Here is a 22,184-nt window from a genome sequence, read left to right on the forward strand (position 1 = left end):
TTGTTACCTGTTAAACTTTTTATTAAAAAAAATTATTGTACATTACTTTCCGATCTTCCCTCGTATATCAGGCCTGTAAATATCTGGCAAAGACTCTTCAACTGCCCCAGGTGTTAAAAAGGAGTCATAGACCTTGGTTATTGATAATTACTCTTAATTTTTTTGGTTAACTCCAGTTAATTTTGAAAGTACCTTGTAAGACCTTTGTCGTATCTGTGTAGATGTGGGAGCATGTGAACATATTTGGTTGAGTTTCCTGTAATTGCGCTCACAGGTGGGTATGCACACATTGTCGACTGATGTCTTGCAGTCGCAGTCATCTTCAGAAGCATTCGGCAAAAGTTCATGATAAGAACCACAAACCTGAAGCCATAGCTGCACTTCCGCCAGACAAAGAAATCGAAGAATGGGTGAGTTATTCTATATACGATCGTCACTAGATATTATTTCAAAATCTTGCATTATCCATACTGAAGAGCAAATATTAATGATGCACAAATATCAGAAGTTTTAGGTACCATTTAGCATAATAAGAAAATGTCACACTTTGGTTTGTTGCTTAAACCATGTAAGGTCTCCCTTTGGAATTTTAGATATGTTGGTGTTTATTTAGTTGTTTGGCGATCAGACTTTTAAGGTGATGACGTAGTACATATTATGTCAGACAGAGAAATAAACGGTCGATGTAATGTTTGTGATGTGTGTGTAATGAATGGCCACCCATTGGTGATTAGACATGATCAGGATCTATTATTAAAGATGACATGATGTATATGAACTTGTGTAGTTTGCCAACAACGAATCTTACTAACCCTACCTTCCGTGCCCACACTCTTGTAACACACACTTGTAATTTATCATTCCAGAGAAGTCACCACTTAACTCATCTTTATTCTTTTATCGGTACTAGTTTCAGCTTTTTAGTACAGATTCCTAAAGTTCCTTAAGTCTCGTAAATAGTAACCAGTAACTTCAGTTACATTTGCACTAGAAAGGCTGACACTCATTCATTCTGCTGAACTTCTATAAGTCTACATATAATTTTTCATTAATAGCTGCTCTATTTCTTAGTACAATTCTTCCTCTCAATACCATCTTTAACTTTTAGTGCCACTGATCCCCCATCTTTATGATCCAACCAACACCTTTAGCTCCATACACATACTTACTCGCATGCCCACTTGTTATGTACCGAAAAAATGCTGGTGCGATTTGACAGTGCTCCTGCCACAGAAAAAAGGTGTGTAGCATAACAAAGGTTGCAGAGTGTCAGACTTGCCACCAAGTGCATGCTAACCAAAGAGTGTGAGCGTAGTAGACATTATTTGCACATGGATGAGGAACTGAGAATGACTGTGCTCGCTAGTGGTATGAGATAAATACATCCGTTGTGCTCAAAGATATATGTTTACAGGAAACAGTTGCGAAATACATGGCTAGACTTCACAGCTACACAGAAACTAAAAAAATGACTTCAAGTTTCAGAATATTGTAGTAAAAGTCTAGTGCATGAATATACTTCGGATTTTATTATTGGTGATTTTCAAAATGTTGTAAATCATTATTTTAAGCTTTAAAAGCAGTCTTCATATGTCTGTGTATAATGTCATTCATTATAGGATGTATTTCAGTGATACAAAAATATTATTTTTTGGAAGAGAACTTGATAAAAAAAGATTGCTATGTTTGTATTTGGTATCTGTACATGTATGAGACCTTGCATTGCAAACTTGTTCAGGTACAACAAGAGTTTGTAAGATGATAGAATTTAATGCTGTTTCCTCCTGTGTTTCACAAAATTGTCACATTTCAAGCAGAGCAAGAGCCTGTTGTAGTGGCTAGTTCATAGTTGCTCGTATGTCCCTTACACTAACGCTGTGTCTGTCGGATGTCACTTGATTATTTGAGCAATGTTGATACCATGGTGTGTGCACCAGAGTATCAGGAAATCTTGAGCATATTTGAACACTAGTATTGTTTGCTCAGCCATGCCCTTCCCTTCTAAGTTCTTCAAAATAAATCTGCACGTGACCGAATAGTCAAAGCTTCGTTTGTAAATGTAATACAACCCTTATATACTCTACCGTATTTACTCGAATCTAAGCCGCACTCGAATCTAAGCTGCACCAGAAAAATGAGACTCGAAATCAAGGGAAAAAATTTTTCCCTAATCTAAGCCGCACCTGAAATTTGAGACTCGAAATTCAAGGGGAGATAAAAGTTTTAGGCCGCACCTCCAAATCGAAACAAAGCTGGTCCATTTTAATATGAGACACAATTTAGGTCGAATGAATGACGATACAGCTACAGTAGTTTGGTTCGAGTCGTAAGCTTAGCAGTTAAGCTTTACCAGGTAGCCATTGCTATGCGTCAGACGCTCCGTCCGTATTTATTCCTTTTTCACGTGCTTCGTCTGGTTTGAATTGATTGCTTATTTTTCTATGATTTCATAAGTGCCGTTCTCTTCGTTATATGTGTTAACGTCACTCTAAGCTGAAAATGCATTACTGTACACTGTCATGCATTGTTTGTCGCATTCTGATAATGAGTGTTTACGGCCTGTTGCCGCTCGCGGCATAGCTTACTTTTGTGCGCGCTACCGCCGCTTACGATGAAAAAACAAAAAGAGGGAGGAATTGTCTCATTAGCGAAACAATGCCAAAGAGACTGCTATTTGTTGTTACTTACACTGCTGCTTTCTTTGATAATGATCAACAAGAACCAAATAACAGACTGCGTATGATAGAAGATGTTCTGAACAAGAGTTTAGCGAAAATTTTTCTCCGTTTGAAAATCTTTGCAGACGCCTCTTTAGCACATTACTTTCCGCACAGAAATTAGTCATCTTAGATTTAAAAATCTAGTCAATTGCCGTGCTTCATTTCTGACTGTATCACTATTAGGCATAAGAATAATAAGAATATAAACATGACATGATATGTATATTCTTCCGCGTTTGCTGTTATCTCACTCTAGTTTCGTAGTTTATTAGGCAGACAGGATTTAAATGAGGTAGCAGCAGACACGAAAGAATACATGGCAAAATGTTTATATTCGTATTATTCTTATGGTGAAGAGAATACTGCATGTGATTCACAATTCATAAAAGTTCATATTAGCAACCATCTTTTCTCACAGGTAGGAAAAAATTCAGAATGTAGAGTTGGCCATATTGACAAAAACCCCAAACAGTCTTGCCAGTCAGATTTTCGTAGTACATTGAAATGCTGCTAGCCTGCTACATTCGAAGATGAACAATATGGAATTTGTATTTACTTCGTTGGATTATGTATGAAAATGCAGTGGTCGAAACTCGGGGCGGAGAAAAAAAGCTCGTCTTCCACCTTTTTTTTTAAATTTATTTACTGACACAGAGGTTTTGGCGCCAGTATTTATCTTTGTGCCTACAAAGCATGCCGGTGTAGCGCTACATATATTCGACGGCAGAACTTAGTTGTGGCGGCACCTACCAACATTTTTCAGAACTTCTGCTTGCTTTGCACTTGATTCTAAGCCGCAGGCGGTTTTTTTTGGATTACAAAAACTGGAAAAAAAGTGCGGCTTAGATTCGAGTAAATACGGTATTAAATGACATAAATATGTTGGCCTCCACTGCAATAGTTTAATCTGTGAATATAAGCTGACCTTTTATTTTTTAAATGACAAATTTGGGAAAAAAACCTTTGCACCTTTGCTAATTGGTTCAGTTCAAATTGGTATTGTATATATCATTTTAGCCTTTCTCTTTAATCACAAATTCTCTGTACCTGCCACACTGGCCATCACTGTCGTCATTACTCTCATTCTCATCAACCACAAAATGTCCAACTATCTTGCATAATTGTAATATCTACTTGAAGCAAAAGAATACTAGAGTTATAGCATAGGTATGTATAGGTACTTTTGTTTAAATACTTGTGTTGTAGCTAACTGACACACAAAGCAGAAGGGAGGCGGCTTTACTTCCTGGTGTCGTTATTGTTGATAAATAGGTAAATCATACTCATTGGTCTAGTGACACACTAATCTGCATTCTATTCAGTTTTGTCTATTCTCCGGTGAGTTGAATTTACTCTTGTGTGAAGGTTTAAATATTTGAGACATTGGGCAATTGTAGTTTTCCGCATGTTATAGTTTAGTCATTTCATATTGTTGCCCAGCTATTGCAGTATCAGGAAGGTCACCAGGTCTTTTAAAATGGATTTCTCGGGATGACATGAACAAACAAGCTACAAGCTGTTTCTGTTGCTACTAAAGTCTTGTTTATACCAGAGGGAACAAAAATAAACGTGATTGACCTGGCATAAACAGTTATTTGTACTTATTCTAAAGCTATTTACATAGCTATGTGTGGGAACACTGTGGACATTGCATTTTTCCTCGTGACACCAATCAAATCATCATCTCATAGATTTCAGCTGGTGTGATACTAGTTACTTGTAAAACATTGAAAACTGGTAGGACTACTGTTTTTGGGTGAGCATACTGTTAGTGATGAAGCAAGTTCTGTGTTACTGGCTTAAGGAAATGAGCTATTTTTTTTCTTTTTTTCCCCACCCTTCTCCAGAAGCAGTGTTCGTACATAACTGAGAAGAATCAGACAATAGGTGAACTGCCTTAGTTGATGTAAGGAAAGACTGGAAAGTGTGGAACCCAAGTGAGCACCTGTGAATCCAAAGAGATTGTGATGGAATGCTGTTCATTCACCCTCATCGTCTGTTTGTATCTGAGAGAAAGTTCTATTTGCTGATGCTTGTTCACTTGTTTGATTTTGTTCTTCCTGTGCAAACGATACTTAACGAGATTGTGTTCACCCATTAGTGCAATTCAGAATGTTAATTTTATTGAAATAATATTACAAAAGTAGAATTAATAATTGACTGTACATCTGAATAAATTGTGTGTGTGTGTGTGTGTGTGTGTGTGTGTGTGTGTGTGTGTGTGTGTGAGAGAGAGAGAGAGAGATTATACTGTATTATACTTTCTACTTCTGCTATTACACGGATAAAATTCTTAATTTTCACAAATAATAGTATATGTTAATCATGACATTAATAATAAACTCTATTGACTGTGTACGCGCAGGTGGAAAAGGTACTGACAACACAGTATTCACTAATGAAGCAGCAGATAATAGAATCCCAAACTAGTCAGCCATTGAGGAAGCCTCTTCCAGTGGGAATAAAGAGGAGCCATTCAGAAACTCAGTTGCAAGAAGTACATGTAGGTGGAACTGGCAGTCCAGGTAGCAGTGGAAAGGAAGAACAAGATGCTGCTTCTGCTACTACATCTCAACCGACAAAGCGGGCAGCTGCCTTGCTGGCTAGGGCATTGTCACAGACGTCGATGCTTGATTTGTCAGAGCCCTTGCCTCCTGGTTCGCCAGTATCATCTCCTAAGGGGTCAGATATTGAAGATCCTGGTCTAGAAAAGAAGCAGGACTTTACTTCATCACCAGAACATAAGAAGAGTAAGTATGCGTATATACATACAAACCTTGAACCTTATGCTTGCGGTTCTGTGGAGAACACACAATGAAATTAAGTTACCATTCGTGTAATGACAACAGGCAAGTCTGTTCCATAAATGTAGAGATCAGCTGTTGAAGAAATCTTCACGAGCTTCCATCTGTGTGGCTGCATTGAAATTCCACAATGTTTTAATGAGTGTCACTCATCTTCTTTTCAAGATGATGAGAGTGGCACTCATTGAAATGTCGCAGAATTATGATGCAGCCACTGGAGTGGAATCCTAAGAAGATTTTATCAGTGGTATATGGCAGAAAGCCCACAGCCATACAATGTCTGATCGTAATGAAGTCAAGTCAGATCTTTATTGGTTTTACTGTATTTGTAGTTGAGTCATCATTTCTGAGAAGCAGTCAATATTTCGAATAAATGGCAGCAGTTCCATGACAAAATGTCAGTTGAATCAAATCTGAATAAATTTTAGTGGAAACCCAGGAGACAGAAGACAGTATCATTGTGGAATGATCATCAAATTTAATTTACTTATTCAGCTGATTACCAACCTAGCCAGATGTTGACCATCAGCGTCCCTATCCTACATCTAAGGGGCACCTTATATTTTGTGGTGTCTGTGTATACATACTGTAAGACAAATTTGACAGAACATTGAAAGATCTAAGCCATAACAAGGCAACTGGAATAGACAACATTCCCTCAGAATTACTGATACAACAAAGGACTTCTAGATTTTAAAATTAAATAATATGAAAGAAATATTGACAGATCAATGTGACAAACAAATCTTTATTTTGTGAAAGCTGCGAGAATTTTATGTAGAAGTTTCGAAGTATTAGTTAAGGAAGCTGCTAACGCATGCCGCTGTATGGTGTACAGCTCAGCTCACATCAGCGTGCATAAACAAACTTGTCCTCTGCAAGCAGTCTTTGCAGTCACATCAGTCAGTTCAAATGTCCACCATTCACAGCAGAGAGATTTTGCAAGCGAACAATCAAATTTACATACACGTTGTGCAGTGCCTCAGTGAAAATGGATTCAGTTACCACATGGATTGACAATTCGAGCTCGTCCAGTGTGGTGGGGTAGTTTCAGTAGACAATGCCTTTCAATGTGCTTCACAAAAAGTAGTCACAAGAAGGCAGATCAAGTGAATTTGGAGGCCAATCAATGCCTTCATCTGTAAATTTAAAATAATCCAGTCCAACGTTTCTCTTCCGGAAGTATTCAGCAACAAAGTGAAAAACCTCATTGTGATTGGGCCACATCGTGCATGAACCACATGGTGCCTGGTTGAGTTTCCAAAAGTTCTTGTGTGGTGACAGATTGTTCCAACATAGCAGTTTAATGTTGGCTAATTATTGATCATAAAATGAAAAAAGGCTGATAATGTCACTGCTGCATACTGCAGTGCAAACAGTAACTTTTGGGGATTGCAGTGGTTTCCCTTCACACATACATGCGGATTTTTGGAACCTGAAAATCACAAATCCATTCAGTTGGAAATGTGCTTGACCTGTGAACCTGAAGCAGCCAATATTAAATCATTCATTATCAGCCATTGTGAGACTCTGGTTCGCAAAATTAGGCCTTTGTCATGTATTGGGTGCAGGTACAACCCGGTGACTTTAGATTTTGAATGGGAACATGTAGACTGTTTCTCAGCATTGTAAGCATGCTGGAACACTTTAAACCAGTCTCTGCTGAAATTTGTTAGGCAGATTTTGCTGAATAAGTCCATAAACTGTGGCAACATAATCAGGAGTAACTACCGCTTGCCTGGGGCCAACATTACTCACTATATTATCAGCCATGCTACATGGCTCTTCGAATTCAGTGAAGAGCTTGTGGATAATTTTCACATTGGGTCTTTCTGGAATATTAAATCATGTTTGAGCACTGCATTTTGTTGCCATAATACTGTGTTATGACCTGTAATCTAATACCACAAGCACACATTGTTCAGTGGAATACACAATTTCAACCTCTTCCATCGAAAAAGCATTGTAACTACTACTTTGAAACTTCCATGTGTAATTCTAACAACTTTCACAAAACACGTACTGTTTGTTGCATTCTTCTATCAACCTTCGTTTTCCTGTTAGTTAATTTTTAATTCAGTGTCCTATGTTGGACACCCTGTACTATGACAAAATTACTGCATGTATGGAGGAGGCAAAAAATTCTGACTTCATGAAGATTGTAATACTTAAAATTACAAAGAATTCAGGTGTCAAGTGTGAATATTACTAAATGATTGGTTCAATGGCACAGTACTAACACAGATTATTTACAAAAGAATGTAAATACTGCTAGAAGTAGACATTGGGTAGAGCAGGTTGGGTTTCAGAGAAATATAGGAAAATGTAAGGCAATATTGATCCTGTGATGTAGCTTACAGCATTAGTAGGTTTAAGGAAAGCTTTTAAGAATGTTGACTGTACTCTTTTCCTTGAAATCCACAAGGTATCAGGGGATAAAATTTAGGGAGCAAAAGCTTATCTATAACCTATATAAAAACCATACTGCAATTATAGCTGTTGAAGAACATGAAAGAGGAGCAGTATTTTGGATGGACTGAGGCACATTTGTGGCCTCTCCCCCAATATTATTCTGTTTGTAGACTGAGCATGCGCTAAAGAAAACCAAAGAGAAATTTGGATAGGGAAGTGAAGTTCAGGAGCAAGAACTAATAACTTTGTTTGCCTATTACAATTCTGTCAGAGACTGCAGGACCTCGGGTGGATAATTTCTTGAAGAACATGCAAGATGAATATCAGCAAAAGTAAAACAAGGGTAATTGAATGTAGTCACATCAGATCAGGAGATACTGAGGGAATTATATTAGGAAATGAGACACTAAAAGTAATAGATTAGTTTTACTATTTTGGCAGCAAAACAACTGACAGTGGCTGAAATAGGGAGGATATGACATGTAGACCTGCACTTGGAAGAAAAGCAGTTCTGAAAATGAGAAAGTTTTTGACTCTGAATATAAATTTAAGTATTACGAAACCTTTCCTGAAAGTATTTGACAGGAGTGTAGACTTGTAAGTAAGTGAAATGTGGACGGTGAACAATTCAGGCAAGAAGAGAATAAAAGCTTATGAAAAATGGTGCTACAGAAAAATTATGGAAATTGGGTTGATAGATTGGATAACTATTAAGTAGATACTGATTTGAATTGGGAGGAAAGTGTGTAGAATGCTGCACCAATCCAGTGTGTGCATTAAAGACCATAACATATACGTACTTTTAGATGATAAAGTTAACATGTAAAAGTACATAAACAATTTATTCCTGAATAACTACAATTCAAAATAGATTTCTAAGACAAGTAGGAAAGACAGAAAAAAAGAGGAAGACAGGGGTAAGGGGGGGGGGGATGATACACTGTGTTGAGATTATGGGTAACAATATTGAGGCACTGCTTATGGAGTATAGGATTCAGTCAGAAGGAAAGGCATGCTTACAGCTATATTGGTGTTTAATGCCTCTCAAATTAATCAGTAGTACAGTGCTTGCAATATTAAAGGACGTGCCATAAGTACTTTGGGTGGATTCCAGAAGTGTCATTATGCCAAACAGAACATGGTCATCACATGTACAGACTGTCATCTGCAGGAAGTGGTAATGTGATCATAGTGGTACATTTGTAATGAACCTGTAACTGGAATTTAGGACTGTGAATTGTTGTTGGGCTTGGATGCTTTTGTAATACATACCAATTACCAAAACTGAATAAAACTGGGCCCTGTGCCATATTCATGTTGAGGTCTCTGAAGGGGGGGGGGGGGGTAGATTTCTGTGATTTTGTAACATATGAAGAAATGCATGTTTCTTCTAGCATGCAAATACATTACCTTCTCTCCAGTTAATTCAACATTCTACCAAGTTCTCTGAGTTACTGAAAGGAATTCCTGTATCATTTTGTATGATGTGCAGAAGAAATATGTGCAGATGTGAAGTGATGAACTGTTGAACTATGTTTTCATGCAATTAATTTAAGGTTCATTGTAAATACTGGTCTGTTAGCTGTCATAAACTGCTTGAGTATCAACTTTATAGCTGGTGTTTAATGCCTCTGAAATTAATCAGTAGTACAGTGCTTGCAATATTAAAGGACGTGCCATAAGTACTTTGGGTGGATTCCAGAAGTGTCATTATGCCACTCATATACATCTAAAATGTGTTAATGTACAGATGGTAGTTAAAATGAGATGGTATGGAAGATAGTCACTTATATATGACAAAATAACAATGACCCTAATACATACCCTGGTACTGTGTTCTCCCATTGCATCTTTTGCATTTCTTCCAATATGTACTGTTCAGAATATATAATGCAATTGGATAGGTTAGAAATCTACTCACCAAACAGCGGCAGGAGAACATGCATGTAAAATGGTATTGAAATTTGCAAGCTTTCAGAGCCAGTGACTCCTTGTGGCAGAAGGGTTGAAGAGGAAGGAGAGGGTGAAGGAAAAGAATTAAAGGACTGTTATGTTTCGGACATTGGGAGAGTGTGGAAAAGTTGTCCAGAATCATGGGTCAGGGGGGGACTTACCAGCCATTCTGATTGTCATTACACAAGGTAATACTGAAACAATTTCTGATCTGTCACAAAGAATCCAGGTCCACTCCATACTTGAGTGGTCAGTATGGCTGACTGCCATATGAAGCCCCAGTTTTGACTGCCGGTTCGTCGAGGGATTTTTCCATGGTGGAAGGGCATGGACCTGGATGCACTCAGCTTCATAAGGTCAATTGAGGAACTAATTGAATAAGAAGTAGCAGGTCTAGGTCCTGAAAAGTGACAGTGGCTGGGACAGCGGTGTGTTGGCCCCACATCCCTCCATATCAGATTCAGTGATGCCATTGATGGAGGGTGACACAGCAGTCGGTCCATACTGAAGGGCCCAGTAAGGCCTGTGACTGAGTTTATATTACAGAGAATTTGAAGATTTTCTGTATGCAAGTTGTTGAAATAGACCTTGTTGTAAGCTTTGCAGACATCAAGAAAGATCACCCGAGTTTCCTCTTGTCAGTTCATGGTGTCTGTCACTTTGATAAGGGTAATATCATTGCGAAGTTTCCAAAAACCTGTTTCATGAATGTCAAATGGTTATTCATCCTTGAGTGTTCAGGTGACTGGTCATGCACTCATTTTAGTGTTCCTTTTAATAATCCTGTTGATGTATAATCACAGGGCACTGTGGATCAGAGGGGCACTGTGGAAACATGACAATAATTCTACGGTTCTATGGGATGCTGTGTTGCACAGTGGTCTTGTCCCACTTGTTCTGTTTTAGTGAGTTACAGGGCAGGATTATGTTATTATTCTGCATTGACCATCTTCACCCAAAGCCGCAAACTGCGTTCCCTGGTGACCAGCATGTTTATGCTCCCATTCATGTGTCTGGAATTGTTAAAGACCGTTTTAATTAACACAGTGATGTTTTCCATCTGATGTGGCCCTTCAGACCTCAAATCTTCGTACGATGTAGCCGTTGTGGAATATTTTGCATAAACTGTGGCACATTTGATTTCCTCCAGTGACACTTTCTTAGTCAGTGACCTTTTCCAGGAACAGTGGTTGTGTTCCCCCTGGCTGTACCGTATGATTTGTATATGTTTGTCACACATTTGACAAAGCTGTATTTCATGTGAAAGAAGAGCCATCAGCCTACTAATAAAGATTTTGTCTGTATTTCACAGGTCCTTGTATTGTGTAGGCCAACATTGGTCATCTACAAAGTGCTGTGTGTAAATTTAATGAGATTTATCTACTTTTGTTTTGATATTCCAAATTCTGCATAATTTAGGTGCCAGTGAAGTTAAGTGAGTAGTATAATAAATTTTTCTTTCTTTTATTAAAAAAAATCAGCTAATATTTTTTTAATTCTTGTTAATCAACATTTAATTATCATTTGAGCTGTAGACCTTTTGCCGTTATACTTTGTAATGTATTCAGAAAAGTGGTTTAGCTTAGTTTCCAAGTTAGGCGCCCAGAGCATTCTAAAAGAACATGTACTTGTCGAATAAACCATGTATGTTGGTAAACCTTTTACTTTTTTCGTCCTTTCAACCACTCAGAAAATATGATAATATCTCTCGTTAGATGCAGGCATGGTTACTTTGTTGCAAATGCTATTTTACTGATACTGCGGTATATGTACCAGAATTTTGCCTAGAGTTGTATCAATCTTCTTCCATGTTAAGTCAGTTGTTTTTTCCAATGTGCCCCCTTGGATAAAAATATTCCATGTTTGTAATGTTTCCAGTTCAGAGTTAAAAATAACTTGCATAAAAGATATTGCATTAATTCTGCGGGTATGTAGCATGGGCCCAAAATATTGTTTGCAAAAGGATCAGAGAAATGAATACATCTGGTTGGCATACAGTATAGATGTTAGTTATTAATTCTCAGCTGGCTCTTGGTTTCTTTCCATACTGAAAATGTTTGTTCTCATTCAAAGTAGTTGTCGCTTTACATTGAGTGAGTTCATACTGTGTTTCCTCTGTTCATTTGTAAGGCTATGTTCTCTATACATAAATTATGAAAAGTATTTGAAATAAGTCTAAATTTTCCTTTTTGATTTTACAGAAACCACATCAAAGGAACCAAAAATATCATGCATGGATTGCGGTACAAAGTGTGTTAATGTGCGCGGACTGAAATTGCACATTAGAATGAACCACATGTGTACAGCAAAGTAAGTGTAATTCCCACAAACTATTTTTTAGAGAAGCAAGGTGAATAAAATTTGATAGGCAGATGGTGTTGTACGAGGGTGGTTTGAAAAGTTCTCAGAATGGAATAGAAAAAAGTACTTACATAGCTGAAACTTTTTTAATTTTTCACTGTAGTCTCCTTGTAGATTAATGCACTTGGTCCAACGATGTTCCAGTGCCTTGATCCTATCTCGAAAATGAGTTTCCTCCTAGTTGCCAACTCTGGCTATCAGTTCTTTGTTCGAAGTGAATCTTCATCCACCAAGAAAAATTTTCAGTTTTGGGAAGAGATGGAAGTCTGATGGAGCCATATCAGGTGAATAAGGCGGATGTGGCAAGAGTTGCGGCACCCATCTTGCAGATAATGTTTTCATTCCTAATTCTTTAGTTTTAAAATGTGATATACCCATTCAGATGACATCTGGCAAGCGTGAGCAATTTCACGCACTTTCAATTGGTGATCCTCCATGACCATTTTGTGCATTTTTGCAATGATTTCTGGAGTAGTGACATATCTTGCCAACCAATCATCATCTAAGTTCTACAGACGAAATTTAAGTTCATTTGTCCACTTGGGAACAGTTCAAGGAGCAGAGTCCCTAGTGTATTCTGGAAATCGGCATGAGTGTCCTTTGCTTTCATACCTTTCTTTATGAAGTACTTAATCACTGCTCGAGTCTCAATTTTTGTCCATCTTCGCAAATCACTATGCGGGAACAACAACAGAGCCACGTTACTGCCACAGCTCTCTTCCAAGAGCACTGATGTGGCACGTGTTTACAGACAACAGCCCGATAAGTGCATGTACATCTACATGGATACTCTGCAAATAACATTTAAGTGCCTGGCAGAGGGTTCATCAAACCACCTTCACAGTTCTCTATTATTGTAATCTCGTATAGCACACAGAAAGAACAAACACCTATATCTTTCCGTACAAGCTCTGATTTCCCTTATTTTATCGTGGTGATTGTTTCTCCCTATGCAAGTCAGTGTCAGCACAATATTTTTGCATTCTGAGAAGAGAGTTGGTGATAGGAATTTCATGAGAAGAGTCCGTCGCAACAAAACACGCCTTTCTTTTAATGATGTCTAGTCCAAATCATGTATCATTTCTGTGACACTCTCTCCCATATTTCGTGATAATACAAAATGTGCTGCCCTTCTTTGAACTTTTTCGATATACTCCGTCAGTCCTATCTGGTAAGGATCCCACACAGCGGAGCAGTATTCTAAAAGAGGATGGACAAGCATAGTGCAGGCAGTCTCCTTTGTAGATCTGTTACATTTTCACTTCACTTGAACAACTCGTCGCACTAGCGCTGATCTCTCTTGGTGATTCCGAGAACTTTTCAAACCACCCTCTTAAGTACTGCTAACTGTGGGAAAAGAAAATACAGAATGTTACATGAAGTACATATGACAGAGGAAATGGATTAACCCTTTGACTGATACAGACGTGCTCTCTGCTTTCTTTGCCAAGCACAGCTATGTTGTCTCTGATGATTGCCTTATGCTGTTACCTGTGCTGAGACGGTGTCCGATTTTAAGAAAACTGTATCTGATTTTTTTTGTGCATCCTACAGTCTGGTGTATTCGCATGGTAAAGGACTGAATTTCTTTTTGAATTCATCATAGTTACTGTGCTACATCAAATTAAGTGAAACATTGCATGAAATTTTAAAGACCTGCAGAGGTAAAAAAACATTTTGTAAACTTTGATAAGTTTGATTTTAACTCATACATTGTTGTATACAGGGTGTTACAAAAACGTACGGCCAAACTTTCAGGAAACATTCCTCACACACAAAGAAAGAAAATATGTTGTGTGGACATGTGTCCGGAAACACTTACTTTCCATGTAAGAGCTCATTTTATTACTTCTCTTCAAATCACATTAGTCATTTGAATGGAAACACACAGCAATAGAACGTACCAGCGTGACTTCAAACACTTTGTTACAGGAAATGTTCAAAATATCCTCAGTTAGTGAGGATACATGCGTCTACTGTCTGTTGCATGGAATCCCTCATGCACTGATGCAGCCCTGGAGAATGGCGTATTGTATCAAAGCCGTCCACAATACGAGCACGAAGAGTCTCTACATTTGGTACCGGGGTTGCGTGGACAAGAGCTTTCAAATGCCCCCACAAATGAAAGTCAAGAGGGTTGAGGTCAGGAGAGCGTGGAGGCCATGGAATTGGTCTGGCTCTACCAATCCATCGGTCACCGAATCTGTTGTTGAGACGCGTACGAACACTTTGACTGAAATGTGCAGGAGCTGCATCATGCATGAACCACGTGTTGTCGTACTTGTAAAGGCACATGTTCTAGCAGCACAAGTAGAGTATCCCGTATGAAATCATGATAACGTGCTCCATTGAGCGTAGGTGGAAGAACGTACTGACGAAACTAAAATGAGCTCTAACATGGAAATTAAGCGTTTCCGGACACATCTCCACATAACATCTTTTCTTTATTTGTGTGTGAGGAATGTTTCCTGAAAGTTTGGCCGTACCTTTTTGTAACACCCTGTATAAGACGTAGATAAACTATAGAAATTTTTTTCAAAAATTGAGAGCAGAACAACGTCTCATTTCATTTTCGAGTGATTGGATTTTATATCCGGTGGATGGTCATGCTTGACTTGCCCAATATCATCACTATGATTTGGGAATCGTGATCATAACAGTTGTCGTATTTCATAGACAGTTCAAGATATGGAAATGGGTCTTTTTTTGCAAATGATAGAATCCAAAGAAGCATGTACATTGTATGATAAATACATGAAACCATTTTATTCTCTGATTTATGGAAGTAACCCATCCACAACAGTGAGAGAGTTAGCGGAATGGGATGTCAGTAGTGCTTAAGGAAACCCCAGGGGCCATGTTTATCCATTTCCTGGGAGTGGCATTGTGTGATGAGTTAACTCGTCCCCAACAGTCAAAGTAGTAAGAGGATGATACAGATCTTCTGGTTGAAGTAACAGCGAGAAGTTGACGTCTGCTATCGTATGTAGAAAAGAAAACCTCAACTGAAATTTCAGAATTATGTACGTAAAGAAAATTTATTTGAATAGTTCTGTGCCAGAATTAAGCTGCAAAATGTGTGTTAAATGCATTACCACTCATATACAATTTTAAGAGCACTGTGTACTTTAGAGTGTAACTTCATTAATTCATTTCGTTTACACATGGTGTTCCAGAAGAAATGTTCAGTATTCAGGGATATCACGGGAACAGTTATTTGAAGCAAAAACTTCATATGGACAGGCATACTACTCCGAATGGATGCAGAGACAGAAAACATTTAATGTACATTGTTATTTAATTTTTATATCATTCAATACATTTTCAGGTTTACACATGTACAACATTTAGTAAACATTATAACGTGTTTAGAAAGTATCAAGCGAAAAATACATTTTTGTAACACATTCATCTCTAAACATTATTATACACATCACATTATGGCTGTTGTACAGTTCACAATAAATGTTTGTTACCCTCTGTCAACTTTTATGCATTTGTGCGCTCTTGAGAGAACATGTTGCATTGCTTGAGTGCCTCTGCATGTTCCCTAATGAGGGCAGCAGGGTCCGTTATGGAATCAAGCAGTTTCATCTCGCGTACTTGTCTTTCGTTTGTATGCCTCTGATTTCATCCAACCATATCAACAGAAATCTAATCACATATGTATGGCAATCTTGATGACCAGTTAATTGTACTTCCACAAGTAATCCAGTGATACGGATAAGAGTGGCTGAGATGTTCCCTCATTTGCTTAGTAAAATGTGGAGAGGCTCCATAATGCTGGAAGTACATTGAAATCCACAAGGCCAAGGGAACATCCTCAAGGTGTTCAACAAACAAATTTTCCAAACAATGTGACTAATTCAGTCCCGTCATTTGCTCATCTAAAATGACTGGACTTGTCAACATTATGATCATGCTGCAACAAACATTGATCAAAAAATGAACTTGGAAATTGGTTTGCTTGTGGCTATCGATGATTATTACGTGTGTTGAAATAAGTGGTTCGTGCAATGTTAAAACAACAGCTGATAAACTGGGGGGCTATCAAGTACGGGGACCCACAGGGTTCGGTCTTAGGTCCTTTACTGTTCTTGATATACATTAATGCCTTACCATTCCACATTGATGAAGATGCAAAGTTAGTTCTTTTTGCTGATGATACAAGTATAGTAATAACATCCAAAAACCAAGAACTAAGTGATGTAATTGTAAATGATGTTTTTCACAAAATTATTAAGTGGTTCTCAGCAAACGGACTCTCTTTAAATTTTGATAAAACACAGTATATACAGTTCCGTACAGTAAATGGCACAACTCCAGTAATAAATATAGACTTTGAACAGAAGTCTGTAGCTAAGGTAGAATTTTCAAAATTTTTAGGTGTGTCCATTGATGAGATGTTAAACTGGAAGCAACACGTTGATGGTCTGCTGAAACGTCTGAGTTCAGCTACATATGCTATTAGGGTTATTGCAAATTTTGGTGATAAAAATCTCAGTAAGTTAGCTTACTATGCCTATTTTCATTCATCGCTTTCGTATGGCATCATATTCTGGGGTAATTCATCGTTGAGTAGAAAAGTATTCATTGCTCAAAAATGTGTGATCAGAATAATGCTGGAGCCCACCCACGGTCATCCTGCATACATCTATTTAAGGATCTAGGAATCCTCACAGTAACCTCACAGTATATATATTCACTTATGAAATTTGTTGTTAATAATCCAACTCAGTTCAAAAGTAATAGCAGTGCGCGTAGCTATAACACCAGGAGAAAGGATGATCTTCACTATGCAGGGTTAAATCTGACTTTGGCACAGAAAGGGGTAAATTATGCTGCCACAAAAGTCTTTGGTCACCTACCAAACAGCACCAAAAGTCTGACAGATAGCCAACTAACATTTAAAAATAAATTAAAAGAATTTCTAGATGACAACTCCTCCTATTCATTGGCTGAATTTTTAGATATAAATTAAGGGGAAAAAAAAACACAACAACTTGAACATTAGTGTCGTGCAATATTTTGTGTAATGTAATATCTTGTACAGACATCTTTTATTAACCCGACACGTTCCACATCATTACGAAGTGTCGTGTTCATGATCTATGGAACAAGTATTAATCTGATCAAATCTAATCTAATCTGTTGTTGATTCCATTCTGTGTAAATATGGCTTCACCATTGTTTAGTATTAATGGAAGCAATTGATGATTGTCATTTATCCAGTGACAAAATTAAAGTTGTGTGGCTTTGTTGCCAATGTGAAGATTGTGGACATGTTATATTTGAAATGGATGCAAGTTTTCTACGTGTAATGTTCACCATACACTTGTTCGTGGTACATTGTTACATGCATAAAGCTGCTGCGTGCTGGTAATGAATTATGCTGCACTGGGTCAACTATGTGTTACTGTCCCTGCACAAGCTTTTGAACTACACATTCAGAAGAAAAATGAAAATTTGGAAGAGTACCTGTTCCACACTGTGCTGTAAACTTTGGTAAACACTCTGTGAAATTTTAGAAAGTGTCAGTGATATTCTGCAACAGCAGGAGCAGCTCTACCACTGCAGAAGCTGTAAATGTACACCATATCTGCATAGTCTGCATAAAAACGCAGTTGGTTGATGCTTCTATGAGATACACTCTCTCTGTCCCTCACACTACTTCACTCACAACACACTAAGGAGACCTGTGTATTCAGCAAGCTAGTTTAATGGCAGAAAGACATTCCAAGGGAATAGACTGTAAGCAACAAGGTAGGTTGGGCTAGAATAAAATGTCATAGAGTTGGGATGGGTAAGACACATGTGCATGCCACCAACCCAAAGACAAATGTACATTTAATGTGTTCTATCGAAAACCATTCGGAAGAGGGCATATGTCCATATGAAGTTTTTTGCTTCAAATGAGTGTTCCTGTCATATCCCTGAATATTGACCACTGTTGCTGGGACATCTTACATGCATTAGAGTATTTAAAATGGAAAAAAATGTGTTCAGAAATTGTGTGGGGTAAAGCCAGATAAGAACTGAAGATGTCAGGAAATTGATTTCTTGTGATTGCATAGGCATACAGTAATCTGATAGTCTTTAACAATATAAATAATTTGTAGAAAGCTCTCAACAGTTACATTATTTTTTCCTGGATCCGTCATTTCATTCCATAACAATGTGAGTTTTGGGATGGTGCAGACATGAGCACAAATGACCATGCTGTTATGCACAAAATATCTTAACAACAGATAGAGACATTACTCTTATTATTACACACAGATTTAAATTATTGCAAAATTGCTACATATTTTCTCTGTAAAATTTTTAATACTTTGTCAGGTTGGTATTATTGGCCAGCAAAACATTTGGGACAACTTCTGTTGCATGTAAAATCTTGTTTGTGTAGTTCATGGCTGTCGGTACTTCAGAGTGTATTGATGGTATGAGCACACATGTGTAATTTGTTTATTTTACTTGTTTGGGTCACAAGATGGTATAAGCCTTTCCTGTTGATGCCATATGGACAGCTTGTATGCCAGCTCTATTTAATTGTAATGATTTGTGTATGTGATTGTGGTAAGTGCAAGTCTAGTGCAATGTTGCATCTATATGGATTATTATTATTATTATTATTATTATTACTACTTTCTTAAACACTGGGAAGTACATCATTGATAGAGAACAGAAAATGTAATGTCTATTTTTGACAAATTTTTCGTAAACGATTAAATACATAAATTTAAAAAGTTGTCTGGCTACATGAGAGAAGACAAATAAAGCCTTAGATCTTTGAAATTGACTGTTAAAAAAAGTGCTGATTGGGAACTTCTTGACTGGAATGTTTGCTTTTACAAAAACTTAAACAGCTTTTCTTTCTGAAATGATCTTTTTTTTCTTCATTTGGATGTCTTTAAGCTTTTAACAAATGACTGTTCTGTTGAAAAGCAGCTGCATTTTCCTATTGATGAACTGAAAGCATCTCTGATTTGTTGATTTCTTGACATTCTTTGTCTTTTCCTACACAATTCAATGATTACAAAATGTGTAGAATACTATTTTCTATCTTGCATGGACATTCATAGCCGTGGGACCCATGCTTCACAACCCTACAGGTAGAACTGACAAGACACTTAGTGTACTCGTAGAACCGAAAATAGCTCTATTCAAATTTCAGGGGAAGAATTTAAATGCAGTAGAAAAATGTGACACATTTAGATTTCCAGTCACTATAGTGCAGAGTGCAGACACTCTGGTCACGAGCAAACTAGAATTTTGACTGTGCAAGGGGAGGGAAGAGGGGTGGTGTGGGACAAGCTCCGCCTTCTGGTTGCAGGGCAGTAGCCTACACCCATGTACTGCAGAAACAGAACTGACACATTGTCACAAGGATTGACAGTTTCTTCTGGTGTTGGAAGGGTTAATCATCGTAATCCTTGATGGATCATGGGTAGTCACTTCACGCATTTCAAAATAATAAAAGAAAAAATGAGCAATGCACAATACAAAGCATTCAGGAATGGCTACCATGCAATTACTTGTTGAGGTTGGCAGAGTATTGTTAATGAGGTAGTTCAGGCCAAACCCTAGCAAGGTTTGATGCTAACTGCAGTCAAAACAACACCCCCCTAATCCGCCAAGTTAAAAATGTCTGCATTATACCAACAATTTAACATTACATATCAAATAAACATTTGCATTTCTTTGTTGTAAAATGCTAGGTCCCATGGCTGAGTACTGCATTGCATTTCGTGGCACTTATCGCAGAAAGATCTCTCAACTGCCCACAAAATTGGCATGGTACCAGAACATACAGTGCATTGATATGTCGTCACATTTGTGCACTTTATATTTCTAGCAGGTTCTGACATACGTTATACATACATTATCTTTCCAAATTGGGAATTGCCAGATGCCGTACAGACCAGTAACTGAAAACTGGTTACATTTTCGATATTAGTATGCTGAAAATGAAGCTATTTCAAGCTATCTCTAAAATAGTTCTCTCTCTTTGTCAAAATTTGTTTTCATTGTTATAAAATAGTTCTCTGTATGCAATTCGCCATGAAATAGCACCTATTTGGTAATTTCATGTTATGACATTTTGAGACAGTAAAACAGTTCCCCATGCACTCACTCAGTAACAGACTCCAGAGACCTAACTATAGCACAGAAGAAAACAGACATAGTGTCCATTCTTTATGTATAAATTTAGAAATTCGTTGTTATAGTGTCACTTAACAACAAGAATTACTTGGTGAAAAAATATAATAAAATAAAATTACTTAACCACTTTCCCTCAAGAAATGTACACTTCGTTCCTCTTCTGTTACTCTCTTGAGTAAAAGAGTACCTTCAAGATAGTGATAATGTACTTAGGAAACAAGTTACTTAAAAACAAAGGATGATGTCATAGTGTTGTGCTCAAATGCTCATTTTAGAGAGCAAAATAGTAATATGGAAGATGATTCTACTGACTGTTTTGTAATAGGGGACAAGACTGAGATGGGTAATTTGATTAACTGAACAATATAGAGACAAGCTTGATAATAGTAAAAAGGAGGAGGTTGCCAAGAGTTTAAGACTGCCACAGAGTGAGGTGGCTTTGTGGGTAAGAGAAGTCTCCGTTGCAGGAGTGGGGAGTGCAAAGTTTCTTTCTCTGTGTGAGAACTAGACACACACACACACACACACACACACACACACACACACACACACACACACACACACACACACACACATTCACAGAACTGTTCATTAACTGCCAGATAACCTCTTTTCACCCTTTCCAACTTGGTCCATGTGGCGGTAGTAATACAAACAGATTTTCATTGAATTTAAAAACAATACGTTTTTGATTTTGAGAAAGCCTGGCAGAGAAACATTCTGAATCATGTGAGACTCCTTTGTCAGCCTAAAAATACAAGATTGATGAAAGGAGAACGTAAACAGTGTAAATAATTTTCCCAGCAAAACTTTTCATTATTATGTGTACTTAAAGGTCATCAGATGAATACTGTCAAAGATGATGGCATACTGGTGAAGCCCTTTAGAAAATATTACACCTAAAAGCAATATGGAAAACACAATAAGTAACAATCATTATTCAGAGTACAAATCCACTAGAATATAAGTTGCCATTCTCAGGGCAGCCACAATAATCATTAACAAAGGTCAAAATTATCTACTGAATTAAATGTCTGGAGATAAACAGTTGATGCAAAAAACTGCTAAATAAAAATTTAAAGTTACATCAGAGGAAATTGCAACAATATTATGAACAAGATAGAGTGCTACTTACCTTTAGGATTACCCTCTGAGTTGCAGATAGGCACAACGAAGAGACTGTTACACACTGAGCTTGTGGCCAAAGCCTTCTTCAGAAAAGAAGGGAGAACACACACACATTCACACAAGCAGGCACACCTCACACACACACACACACATGACCACTATCTGTAGCTGCTGACCCTGCAACAGGCATGCTGAATGAAAGCAGCAGTCCATAGTGGGACAGGGAAGGGAGAGTGATAGGGTTCGGGTGGGAGGAGAGAAGACTGCTGTGTGGCGGAGCACGGTAGGACTAGAAAGGTGGCAGGACAAGGCTGCCAGCCCAGCATCTTTTTCAACCGTCTCTGCTCATCTCCTTTTCTGATCTTTCTGGCCCCTTCCCGATACTGCTCCTGGCAGCCTTGTCCTGCCACCTTGTAGTCCCTGCAGACTATGATTCTCTCCCCCCACTCCCTGTAATTGGATATCCCTCCCCCTCCCTTTTCCCTTCCCCACTGAGCATTCCTGCTTTCATTCAGCATGACGGCTGCAGTCTGGCAGGTAATGGTAATGTGTGCATGAGTGGGCCTGCTTGTGTCAATCTGTTTTTTCCTTTCTTTTCTGAAGAAGGGTTTGGCCGAAAGCTGTGTGTGCAACAGGCTTTTTG

At 38.0% G+C, this 22,184-nt stretch overlaps 1 protein-coding gene across 1 annotated transcript in view; it reads left to right on the plus strand.

Moving 5' to 3' along the window:
- The window catches only part of LOC126101200 (uncharacterized), a 150,025-nt gene that overhangs the window by 123,289 nt on the left and 4,552 nt on the right, over window positions 1–22,184 (plus strand). Inside the window, exons 18-20 of the mRNA XM_049911895.1 lie at window positions 275–410; window positions 5,086–5,470; window positions 12,091–12,199. Of these exons, the coding sequence (XP_049767852.1) occupies window positions 275–410; window positions 5,086–5,470; window positions 12,091–12,199 (630 nt within the window). The remainder of the gene's footprint in view (window positions 1–274; window positions 411–5,085; window positions 5,471–12,090; window positions 12,200–22,184) is intronic.

The sequence above is a fragment of the Schistocerca cancellata genome, chromosome 9, assembly GCF_023864275.1.
Source record: "Schistocerca cancellata isolate TAMUIC-IGC-003103 chromosome 9, iqSchCanc2.1, whole genome shotgun sequence".
Taxonomy (NCBI): Eukaryota; Metazoa; Arthropoda; class Insecta; order Orthoptera; family Acrididae; genus Schistocerca; species Schistocerca cancellata.